This window comes from Gossypium raimondii, chromosome 4 (assembly GCF_025698545.1).
Source record: "Gossypium raimondii isolate GPD5lz chromosome 4, ASM2569854v1, whole genome shotgun sequence".
Lineage (NCBI taxonomy): Eukaryota > Viridiplantae > Streptophyta > Magnoliopsida > Malvales > Malvaceae > Gossypium > Gossypium raimondii.
The window spans coordinates 38,903,103-38,916,306 of NC_068568.1; the positions used below are offsets into that span (position 1 = coordinate 38,903,103).

Here is a 13,204-nt window from a genome sequence, read left to right on the forward strand (position 1 = left end):
TTGGTAAATCGAAATAAAAAACAAAAGGACCAAATTGCAACGCGTCTTTGAAAAGGAAAGGCCAAAGCGCAAATAAACCACAGCCCAAAACGCAGCGTTGAAATGGGCCAAGTCGGAACAAAATGAAATTGCAGGGGCTAAATTAAAAATAAGAGAAAATAACGAAAAAAGGATCAAATTATAACACGCTGCAAAATCAGGGGGACTGCGCGCGCAAATAGTCCAAAAACTAAAAAACGCGCGGATCCTCCGGGTCGGGTCGGGTCGACACGCGGATCCCCTGTCTTAAACGGTGCCGTTTCAATTTGGGTATTTAAACCCAATTTTTCTGAAAAAATTTCATTTTAACTGATCCCCTAAAAAAAACCCCACATTTCCTCTCAACAGCCAGGCCTTTGAGCCATACCAGCGCCGCCGTTGCGCCACCACGGGCGGTGGCCGGCCTCACGCAAGAGGGCGATTTAGTTCTCGCTCCAAGGCCCAATTGAAGGCAAAATCCGTCTAACCGAAAGATCCAAAGGAGAGACCCCCTAACTCAGACTTTCGAGCCCGATTTCAACGATGGGCAGATCCCAACGGCGGCGCAACCGAAAAAACGAATCAGGTGAGTTCTCCTCTTCTTCCTTTTCTTTAATTTATATATATAAATAGACGAAAAAAAGAAAATACAAATAAATAAAAAAGTTAAAACATCTATGAACGGAAAAGGAAACTCCAAATCACCTTGAATCTCTTTTGTTCTTATATTTCTCTGCTAATGTTCGTTTTTGTGTTACAAAAATCGCTAGAGAAAAAACCCCCAAAATTACATATTTTGATGACTTTTATAGCCGAAAGAAAGAAGAGAAAAATATATTTTTCTTCGTTTCTGCTTGCGTGTTTGCCATCTTCTTTGCAGGTGATGTGATGATGGCGATGGAGTTGGTGGCTACCAGAGGAGTGGCGATAGGTCTGGGGCAAGTGGCCGATGGGACATGCGGCGGCAGTACTAGGTGCGGCGCTAGGGTTTCAGACTTTCTGAAACCCTAGTTTTGGCTATTAGCTTACTGGGCTAAGACATTGGGCCTCGGGTTTGGGCCTGCTCAGAATGGGTTGGGTAGGTTAGGTTAATGGTAATTGGGTGCATTTGTAATTGGGTTCCGGGTTAGGCTAGTTGGGTGAGTTAATTGGTTTTGGTTCTTGGGTCCAAGTCTGGGCAAAATTGGGTTCTACAGCTGCCCCTCTTTGCTCGTTGTCGTGTAACAAGAACAGACCAAAGACTAAAAAACCAATTTTCCCCGGTCCCGCCGAGTCTTGACTTCTTTGATGCTTCTCCTCTTCAAGTAGCTTTATTCTAGTCTACTGTGTCTTGTCACTTCAATCCACTCTACTGCACTTCAACAAGATCCGACTTGTAGCTTCAATCTTCTTTGCAGCAACTTTTGGGGTATAGGCATTGGCGCTTCGACCCACTCCGCAACGTCGGAGAGATAGAATTACTGGCTTCAATCTGCTCCGCTGTAATCTCAGGGAGATAAGATCTGAGATTCTTGATTCGTCCCCATCGTAATCTCGTGGAAATAAGACCTGACGCGATCTACTCTGCTGTAACTTCAGAGAGATAAGATCCTTCATTTTAATCCGCTCCACTGTAATCTCAGGGAGATAGGATTACTAGCTTCAATCTGCTCCGCTGTAATCTCAGGGAGATAAGATCTGAAATTCTTGATTCATTCCAATTGTAATCTCGTGGAAATAAGACTGACACGATCTACTCTGCTGTAACTTCAGAGAGATAAGATCCTTCATTTTAATCCGCTCCACTGTAATCTCAGGGAGATAAGATCTGAAATTCTTCGGTCTGTTCCACTGTAATATCAGGGAAATAAGACCTGACACGATCTACTCTGCTGTAACTTCAGAGAGATAAGATCCTTCATTTTAATCCGCTCCACTGTAATCTCAGGGAGATAGGATTACTATCTTCAATCTGCTCCGCTGCAATATCAGGGGGATAAGATCTGACACGATCTACTCTACTGTAACTTCAGAGAGATAAGATCCTTAGTTTTAATCCGCTCCACTGTAATATCAGGGAGATAGGATTACTATCTTCAATCTGCTCCGCTGTAATCTCAGGGAGATAAGAACTAAAATTCTTGATGCATTTCCACTGTAGTCTCAGGGAAATAAGACCTGTATAATGAACCTAATTATGCCTAATGATTAGGATGACATGATCAAAATGAAACAAATGCTCCTAGATAGACATGTGTGAATGGTGTTTGCATGAATGCAGAATTTTATTTTTCGTGAATGATCTCGCTTAGGTTATCACTACTCGAAGTTTATCAAGGTTTTGTGACTGATGTGTTACAGCACCTTCTTGCTTGACTAACTTTTCTAAAGGAACACTTAGCCAAGTTGTCCCCCATTGTGAACGTCAAAGTTCAATCCACTGGGACATGAAATTTGTACCATCAAACTCCCATTGTAACCCAAGGGTAGAAAGATATGGCTTTTCCTCCGTCTTCTTTTATCATAATTCGGGATATAGGATCTGAACCGTTCTGGTTTCCTACACCATTCTCAGGGTGTCATACCAAAGACTTATGCGCAAATGAAGGCTCTCTTCTCCGAGGTAACCTCTTCCTTATCACTCGGTGATTATTGCTTGTTTGTTCACTGAAGCCTTGTCACCTAACACGACCTTTGTCATTTTGTTTTATCCACGTTTGGAGAACAAAGTTTAAAAGGATAGTCCTGATTTAGACTTTTTCCTTTTAGACATTTCAAATTTGGTGTGTTCTAAACAACGGTCCTGTTTCAGGTTCCTTCATTATTTAGAAATTTCTAGAGTAATATGCAAAGCTCATTTGGCCTGAACATTCAGTCCATTAATCGTTATTCCAAGAAATTATCACAATGGACAAACAAAATGATATTGAGAACAAATCTCGAAATGAATGAGTTAACAAATTTTCCTAAGATAGGACGAAAAATAAACAAAATGAAATTTTATTGGGGACAAAGCTTGAAATGAATACATCAATCAAGACAACAAATTTTACCAAAATTCAAAATATAAGATAACAACAGGTGCCCCAGATATCGCAGCACGAGTTTCCCTGCATAAGTTTTTTTTTACCATTTAATATGTGTTTAGGGAATCTACAGTATTTTGTCGATACCCCAAGATGTCGCCTACCCTTTCTTGTGATTCAAGTATAGCGAGACCACCATATGCCCCAGATTTTGATCAAAATTTGAGTTGTTCCGTTCACCTCATGCCTCATCCAAATTTGAGCCGCCTTTTTCAGGTTTTCAACTCAAATCCCCTTTGGTCTCAAAGCGCCTTTTTACGGGTTTTCACCTTGGCCTCTCCTTTTTTTTTGTTTTTGTTTTGTTTTGTTTTTTTTTTGGACCTTCAAATTTTAAGTGAAATATTTCTTGACTGAGTCTGAGTTCACAGGATTTGGCAGGCTTTTACCATTCATTTCGCTTAAGATTAAAGCCCCTCCTGAAAAAGCCTTTTTTACCACATATGGACCTTCCCAATTTGGCATCCATTTTCCTCTAAAATCCTTTTGTAGAGGAAGAATCTTTTTCAACACCAAGTCCCCCTCGTAAAATTCTCTGGGACGAACTTTTTTGTTATAAGCTCGCATCATTCGTTTCTGATACATCTGACCATGACGAATAGCTTTTAACCTCTTTTCTTCTACCAAGTTCAGCTGGTCATATCGAGATTGAATCCATTCAGCCTCATCCAACTTTAGTTCAGCTAATACTCGAAGAGAAGGAATTTCAACTTCTATGGGTAAAACTGCCTCCATCCCATAGACTAAAGAAAACGGCGTTGCCCCCGTAGAGGTCCTAACAGAGGTACGATATGCCAGAAGGGCAAAAGGTAATTTCTCGTGCCAGTCCTTGTAGGTTTCATCATTTTCCTACAATTTTCTTGATATTTTGTTAGTCGCTTCCACGGCACCATTCATTTTTGGACGATACGGTGATTTAATTGTGGTGTTTGATCTTGAACCGACTACAAACTTCCGCTATTGAGTTGTTGTTCAAGTTTAGTGCATTATCTGATATAATCCTTTCAGGCATCCCGTATCGACATATGATCTCTTTTTTCAGAAACTTGCTAACTGCTGACTTCGTGACATTTGCATACGAAGCAGCCTCCACCCATTTAGTGAAGTAATCAATAACCACAAAGATAAAACGATGCCCATTAGAAGCCTTCGGAGATATTGGCCCAATAACATCCATTCCCCACATGGAGAAAGGCCATGGAGAAACCATAACATGAAGAGGTGACGGTGGTGTGTCACCATAGATTTGACATTTATGGCACTTTTTGGCATAATTAATGCAATCCCCTTCCATTGTGGACCAATAGTACCCAAATCTCATAATTTGTCTGGCCATCGTGAAGCCATTGGCATGCGTTCCACAGATACCTTCATGCACTTCTTCCAAAATTTCTTTAGCTTCGACAGCATCCACACATCTCAACAATACTTGATCTTTTCCTCTTTTATACAAGATATCCCTATCCAAGACATAATCGATGGCTAATCTCCTCAATGTCTTCTTATCATTTTCCGTCGCATGGTCAGGGTACTCACGACTCTTCACATATCGTAATATGTCATGGTACCAGGGGCGATTATCCTTTTCTCCTTCATTGTCAATGTTGCAACAATGGGCTGGAGCCTCATAAATGCTGATCTGGATAGGCTTCATATCCTCTAGCTTGTTCACTTTGAACATAGATGCCAGGGTAGCCAAAGCATCAGCCATCTGGTTCTCATCTCGTGGGAGATAACTAAAGGTGACACTATCAAATTCCTCAATCAATTCCATAACCAATTTTCGATAGCGGACTAACTTGGGGTCTCTTGTTTCCCATTCCCCTTTGAGCTGGTAAATTACTAATGCAGAGTCCCCGAATATCTCTAGCACCTTAATTTTCCGTTCTATGGCTGCTCGGATGCCCATAATGCAAGCTTCATACTCAGCCATGTTATTTGTACAATCAAAATCCAATTTGCTAGTAAAAGGGTAATGATCTCCACTAGGGGACACGAGTACTGCCCCAATTCCGTTGCCTATAGCATTTGAAGCTCCGTCAAAACTCAACTTCCAAGGACCACCTTCTTGGAAATCTTTCTCTACAGTTGCGATATACATCAAATCCTCATTTGGGAAATCGAAGTTCAATGGCTCATAATCATCCAGAGCCCTACTTGCCAGGAAGTCCGCTATTGCACTCCCTTTTACAAATTTTACGGTTCACATAGACTATGTCAAATTCAGATAGGAGAATTTGCCATCGGGCCATTCTTCCATTCAAAGCAGTTGATTCCATCAAGTATTTCAGAGGGTCCAATTTAGAAATTAACCAGGTGGTATGGTACAACATGTACTGTCTCAGTCTCCGAGTTGTCCAGATCAGGGCACAACATAACTTCTCGATTGGCGAATATCTTGTTTCGCATTCGGTGAACTTCTTACTGAGATAATAGATTGCTCTTTCTTTTCGTCCTGTCTCATCATGTTGACCAAGCACGCATCCCATAGAATTTTCAAATACAGCCAAATACAGTATGAGCGGTTTGTCTGGGCAAGGTGGCATCAGCACTGGGGCGTTGGATAGGTAATGTTTAACTTTTTCAAAAGTTTTTTGGCACTCCTCATCCCATACACCTGGATTATGTTTCTTAAGGAGACAAAATATAGGATCACATTTCTCGGTTAATTGTGAAATAAACCGAGCGATGTAGTTCAGTCTTCCTAGAAAACCTCGAACCTCTTTTTGAGTACGCGGCGGAGGTAACTCTTGTATTGCTCTTACTTTGTCAGGATCAATCTCGATTCCTCTCTCACTGACCACAAACCCAAGCAATTTTCCTGATCTGGCCCCAAATGTGCATTTTGCTGGATTTAACTTTAGCTGAAATTTTTTCAACCTCATAAATAATTTCTTAAGGACCTGCACATGTTCCTCTTCTGTTTTAGATTTCGCAATCATGTCAATAACATAGACTTCCAACTCCTTATGCATCATATCATGAAACAGTGTTACCATGGCCCTCTGATACGTTGCCCCTGCATTTTTCAACCCAAATGGCATCACTTTATAGCAAAAGGTTCCCCATAGAGTTATGAATGTAGTTTTCTTCATATCCTCAGGATGCATCTTAATTTGGTTATATCCAGAGAAACCATCCATGAAAGAAAATAGTGAATGCCCCGCTGTGTTGTCTACCAAGGTATCAATGTGTGGTAAGGGAAAGTTATCTTTTGGGCTAGCCTTATTTAGATCTCTATAATCTACACACATTCGTACCTTCCCATCTTTCTTAGGGACAGGAACGATATTGGCCACCTACTCGGAGTATTTGACCACTTGCAGGAATCCAGCGTCGAATTGCTTTTGCACCTCCTCTTTTATTTTTAATACAACATCTCGCCTCATTCTTCGGAGTTTTTCTTTGAAACGGTTTGCAATTTTCCTTTATAGGAAGTCGGTGTACTACAATGTCAGTAATTAGCCCGGCATATCTTGATATGACCATGCGAAGACATCTTTGAATTCTCGAAGCAACTCAATGAGGTCTTGTTTTACTTCTTCAGCTATGCATGTGCCAATCTTCACCACCTTTCCTCTTCTAGGGTCACTTGTCTCTCTGCCTCCTTGTGAGGTAGGATTTGTTTCTCTTCTTGCTCTACTATCCTCAACAAGTCCGGAGATAGGTTGCAATCTGTGTTATCTTCAAAATCTTGAGATTCCTCTAAACACATATCTCGATCAAAAGGATTTCCCAAGTCCATATTAGAGTCACTCATGTCATTGATATCTTGAGACCTGTTATAAATACCGAAAAATGTACAGGGAATGTATGAATTTAAGAATTCTTATTTAATATGGTCATGAATGAATGAAAGAATGATCAGGAATGAAGGCATCCAAGATGACTATTCATGTGAAAGAATGTAAAGAATTTTAAAAGAATATATACTCAAAATACGAAAATATATTTCATTGAAATCACAATGTTCAAATATAAGCCCCTTTCATTTCACAAAAAGTTTCATTTTCTCTAAGCTTATAACAATTAGCATGTTTTGAATATTACTCGAAAAAGCTCTAAAACTTGTGCATTTCTTCCGCAATTCAATTGTTTAAAACACTCCTGTGTTCAATGGGATAGATGCCTGATGTACTTCCTTCTTCAGATTTTTCTTCCGATATGGCATTGATGTTCAAGTTTCCTAGCATTTCCTCTGTGATCTCCCTTCTTGGAGTCCTCAGTCCAGAATACATGGTTCCTCCCGATACAAAGGTCTTGGATATGTGGGGGAAAGCCATCGGTTCCCAATCAACTTCTTTTCCGTTCACACGTGCCTTCCTCCTCTCTTGTCTTTTCTCCAACTCTTTTCTTCTTTGCTTAGCATTTGGTTTAAATCCTAAACCAAAACGGTCTTGCTTGTCCTTCAGCACTGGTGCCTCTATCATTCCTTGAAGGCATTTTCCCAGTCCTTTTCCGAGCATAGCTCCTTTCCCAACTGTCATTTGTAGCCCCATCCTCGTGGCCCTAGATATGCTGGGCATCGGGATCTTCTTTCCTTCAATAACAGAGGTTGCATTTACGAACTCTAAGGATCGAAATGAACATTCAACCGCCTCATCATCTGTTCCCAAATATGGTGCGTCACTGGTTACCGATGCAATGATATCTTCCTCAGCGTCAATCGTAATTAACCGTCCTTCTGTTACCAATTTCAACTTCTGGTGTAATGATGAAGGTACCGCTCCTGCTGAATGAATCCAGGGTCTTCCTAACAAGCAGTTATACGAAGGCTTGATATCCATCACTAAAAAATCCACCTCGTATATATTCGGGCCAATCAAGAGGGGTATTTCTATTCTTCCCATTACCTTCCTTTCAGTACCATCAAATGCTCTCACTATATTCTGGCATGATTTCATGTGAGAGCTATCCACTGGTAACCTATTTAAGGTGGATAGGGGTAAAACATTCAAGGCTGACCCATTATCAATTAGCACTCGCTAACGCATACCCCCGCAACGAGCAAAGGATATGTAATGCTTTGGTGGCTCCTCTTCCCCCCGGCGGTATTTCATCATCATTAAAGAAAATGAAATTGTCGGCACTGATATTGTTAACCAAGCGGTCCAACCTATTCACTGAGATATCGTGAGCGACATAAGTTTCATTTAGCACCTTAATCAACGACACGATGTATCTCCGAACTTATAAGCAATTCGAGCAATCAAATACGAGCCGATTGTTTATGCAATTGTTCTACCACGCTGTACTCGCTATGTTTCAAGAATTTTAGAAATTCTCTAGCCTCATTTTCAGTTACCGGCTGATTGACTCGCGGTTTAATTTTGTCTGTTTTTGCTTTTCCCAACTCAACCGCTAAGGCTTTTCCTTTTCCGGATTCCACTCTCGCGTTTTCCGGATCATAGCGTTTTCCACTTCGTGTATAGAATCCTTCATCTTCTCCTGAAGTGTTTACCAAGCTTTCTTTCCCTGAAATTGTCACATTGCAGTCGTAATTCCAAGGAACCTTTTTGCTATCCTTGTAAGGAAAGGATACAGGTTTTTGGATTATGATCTTTGGCGCTATTTGAATTCCAGTTTCTCTGCTCATTGGTTTTGAAATAATTACCACTGGGTGGCTAGCCTTTTGGACTTTCCCCGTGGATCCTTCTTCTGCAGCATAAACTTCTCCTTCTTCTAGTTCATTAATCTCTTCGTAAAACTCCAACTCTTTGTTATCCATTAAGTTTTGCACCATGGTTCTGAATTCGGTACATTTTTGGATGTCGTGGCCTTCTTCTGCGTGGAACTCACAAAACTTACTTGCTCCTTCAGGCCTTTCTATTGAATCTTGCTTGATGCGACCCCCTTTCACCATTTGCTTCCAAATCCATTCAAGGGGGGTCCTTATCTCTGCTACATTGGCTTTGACTCTCCTTCCTCCATTCTCAATTATCGCGTTAACCCCTTCATTATGATTGGGCAACGGACTTTCCGTGTTAGGTGAATCACCAAATTTGACAACGCCCAATTTGATAAGTCCTTCCACTACCTTCTTGAAAGCAGTATAATTTTCTATTGAGTGTCCTAAAATTCCGGCATGATAGTCACACTGAGCGTTTGTGTCATACCATTTTGGATATGGGGGTTGTAGAGGACTCAAGTAACGAGGAGCGACAACATGCGCATTAAATAAATTCTGGTACAGCTCCTTATATGTCATTGGAATGGGAGTGAACTGGGGCTTCTCAGTATTTTGCCTCATTCCCGACTCTTGCTTCGATGAGCCCTGTTGATTAGTGACCGCTTTCCTTGGTTGACTTACAGTAATTGATTTACTGTAAGCATTCACATTATTCACTTCATTTTCTCTTTTCCTCGGGGCTGTCCTTTTATTGTTCTCCCCTCCGTCTATTCTTCCACTTTTAATAGCATGCTCGATCATTTCGCCGCTCATGATTATATCCGAGAAATTCTTTGAAGCGCTTCCCAACATGTGAGTGATGAATGGGGCTTTCAATGTATTAATAAAAAGCGTCGTCATTTCTTTCTCCAAAAGAGGTGGTTGCACCTGCACTGCCATTTCTCTCCACCTTTGTGCATACTGTCTAAAGCTCTCGTTTGATTTCTTCTCCAAATTCTGCAGAGTTATCCTGTCAGGCATCATTTCTGAGACATGATCGTATTGTTTCATGAATGCCTGTGCCAAATCTCTCCAAGTAGCAATTTTAGATCGGCTTAGCTGATTGTACCATTTTAACGCCGCGCCTGTAAGACTATCCTGAAAGCAGTGTATCAATAATTGATCATTATTAATATACCCCGTCATTCTCCTGCAGAACATAGTAAGGTGAGCCTCAGGGCAACTAGTTCCATTGTATTTTTCGAATTCCGGCATCTTAAATTTGTAAGGAAGCACAAAATCCGGAACTAAGCTCAGATCTTTCGCTTCTATTCCACGATAGCTGTCGATACTTTCTATCTCCCTAAACTTTTCTTCAATCCATTTCCATTTCTCCTCAAACTGCTTTGGTAACTCTTCCTTCATCTTATCTTTCTCCGCTACTTCATCGAAATCCGGGACAACCAGATTATCACCAAGACCAGAACCATATCCGACCTGAAGGTTCTTCGATATTGAAGCATCACCTTGACAATGCTGAGGCTTAATCGAAACAGAAGGTTTTCGTGTATGTGTTTCAATCTAAATTTGCGCATGCGGAGGCGTGAATCCTGGAGGAAAAAGTGGTTCATCATTGTTCCCTTCTTCATCGCAAATTACAGGACTTTTCCCTTTATCCGTTCCCTTTATTAATTGCGTCAATTTAATCATTAGGTCATCTTGAGATTCCTTCATCTTTTGTACCATGTCTTTCTGGATCTTTTCCACCTGTTCTTTCATTTGCGCTTGCAACTGGTCTTGCATTTCCTTTTGAAGTCGTTCTAGTTTTTCCAACCTTTGTTCCATTATTTTTGACTTAGCCCGGGTGCCGTAACAATGTCGATTTTCCAGGTTAGCTGAAATAATATTATTCAATTAGGGTCCTTTAATGGTTGTTAATGCATATAATGTGATGCAATGCATGAAATGAATGCAAAAAAGGGACGTTGATTCTAATTCAATTCCATTCTGAAAACTTTATTAGAAAACAAACTTCTTTACATAAGGTGGATTACAGATACGACTTAGCCCTAATACCCAAAACTCTAATTTTCTTAAGTAACGAGGCTAACTCTTGTCCTTGACTTGACTCTAATTCGTACTTCACGCCAACACATCACTTGTACCGCTAACGCTCGCAAATGGTCACCACCTCTCGATTTGAAGCACGACTTCTCCCATAATGTGATCCCTATCTCTTACTTGGTTCTGAAAGTAGTGCAACTGCTTGGCTTGACGATCTTCATTAGATTCCAAGTACTCAATCTGAATCTCGCAATTTCGCAATGCTGCTTCTAACTCTTCAATTCTTTCCTTCATTTTTTCAATTCTATTTAAGCTTGCCTCAATTCCATCACGAATTCGATTTGATGCCGATGAAGAGATCCTTCTAATTCACCACTCTATTCTCCGCCTCCCTTTCTCTTTCTGATTCTCCGACAAACTCCTCTTTAAAGTCTCGTTCTGTGCTTGAATTTCTTGGAACCTCATTTCCCATTCATCAGCCTTATTCTTTTCTTCTTGAATCTCTTTGCGCCACTGTTCAGAAGATTTTCCCAACCCGGTAGTCCTTATTGATAATCGCAACTTCTTATAATCTGTTTTCAAACTATCAAGATCTTCTTCAGCCCTAGCTTTCCCCTTTTTTAATCGTTCAGCCTCGAGCTTCTGAACGTCTGCGTCCAATCTTAAGTTCATCTTTTCCTCTTCCATTTGCTCTATCTGTTTTTCCAACTCTGCAGTTCTTCTTTCGAAATCCTGTTTTAAAATTTCCAGTTCAGAAGGGACGACCTTTAAATGTTCTTCTAATGACTGACTGCCTTCATGACTCGATTTGGGAATATTGTCATTGATTCTTCTGACCCTCCATTCATCGTACTCAGGAGTCGTCATCGGTCCTACAGCCAACCTCTTCATCCGTCGAGTTTGGTTCCACGCATTGGATATCTCTCGAATCTTCTTTTTGTAACCATCACCCCCATACGCGAATTCACACACGGCTAGTCCCTGGGTTGCGGGTATAAACTGTCTTGACCGGTATTGTCTGAGCACTAATAACGGGGCATATCCAATAGCTCCCCAGATTCCAAGTAGAGGGACCCAATCAAAATCACCACACCGATACAAAATTTCGTCTGGAAGTAACCACGGAGCTCTCCATTCAATGTCCTCTTCTTGCAAGGTCTGAAGAATTGCCATCCATTTTTCCATCGAAATATCATCTCTTCTCGGTGTACCTACTATCTCCTTTAGTGGCGAATAGTTTTCAGAGAAGACCCGATATGACACCTTATCCACTTTCCAAAAATGACTGTGGAACCACGCAAGTAACAACTGTACACATCCAACGAATCTGCCTTCACCCGCTCGTCGATAGGCATTCAATGATCTGAATGTTTCTGCTAAAATTGCTGGAATCGGAGTAACTCCCTTGTCGAGACGGTCGAATAGATCAGTGACTGCCTCATCAATATGCCCCAAAGCTTTGGGAAAAATAACTAAGCCGTATAGGCACAAAGCGAAGACATCTACTCTCTTTTGTACATCTGGATGCACTAGGACCACATCTTTCAAATTCCTCCAAGAAATACATTTGTTATCCCCTTTTTGTTTGATTCGGGCTGTGACCCACTGCTCACTCATGCCTGTTATGTTCATCAATCTTCTCAAAAAGGGTGCATTTGCAGCTCTTGAGTAGATTCTATCGACTTGACTCTTCGAACACCGAAGTAAAGTCATATATTCTTCTATCGTAGGTACTAAGTCGACTTTTCCAAACGTAAAACAACTGTAGGCGGGGTTCCAAAATTGCGCGAGAGCCCGAAACAGGTGCTTGTCTACCTTCATATCTAGCAAGTACGGCAAATCCCCATAATCGGAATAGAACAATCGTCTGTCCTCCTCGTTCCACTGGCCCCAAATTTCTTTCAATTCTTACAAATTGTTCTGGGTTACACTAATACGGGTGAAGTCCCATAACTCAGATTCATATCCTTCAGCCAAACTATCCCCTTTCTCTCGTTGTGTCGTTTCTGACCAAATTCGGACCGCCGCATTATCTTCCACCTTATCAAGAAATCCCCTTTCCATGATAAGCTTTCTTTCTAGAAACCGAATATGAACCAACGCCTTTTATAATGAAATGCCATGCAGTTGAAATGTCATGCATCCAAAATAAAACAGCAAACGTTAGTATCAGGTATAAACATACAATTCAAAACAATGCAGAAAGAATAAAAGCATATATCGGTGTTTCCACTAGGGTTTGGAGTGGCTCTACCTAGGGTAAGGTCCTAAGGTTCACTACATGAGGTTTGGCTCTAAAGATAGGGTACCCGAACCAGCAGATTCCTCGATCTTTACCCATTATAGGCTCATGCAGACCGAGTTCGGTTCAGGGGAATACATTTCCCTATGGCTGCACGGAGATGAAAATCTCACGAAGACATAGGTACAGATGTATCCCGAAAGTGATCCA

At 41.0% G+C, this 13,204-nt stretch overlaps 2 protein-coding genes across 2 annotated transcripts; both read right to left on the reverse strand.

The window, feature by feature from the left end:
• Window positions 1–8,289: 8,289 nt before the first annotated feature.
• On the reverse strand, window positions 8,290–11,046 carry LOC128040491 (uncharacterized). The gene is made up of 2 exons (XM_052629256.1): window positions 10,930–11,046; window positions 8,290–10,269 (listed from the first exon to the last, which is right to left on the reverse strand). Exons 1-2 carry the CDS (start codon window positions 11,044–11,046, stop codon window positions 8,290–8,292), a joined length of 2,097 nt encoding a protein of 698 aa, XP_052485216.1.
• A 75-nt stretch (window positions 11,047–11,121) lies between these two features.
• Window positions 11,122–12,816, reverse strand: LOC128040492 (uncharacterized). The gene is made up of 2 exons (XM_052629257.1): window positions 12,690–12,816; window positions 11,122–12,575 (listed from the first exon to the last, which is right to left on the reverse strand). The coding sequence occupies exons 1-2, from the start codon at window positions 12,814–12,816 to the stop codon at window positions 11,122–11,124; spliced, it is 1,581 nt and encodes a 526-aa protein (XP_052485217.1).
• Between the last annotated feature and the right edge of the window lie 388 nt (window positions 12,817–13,204).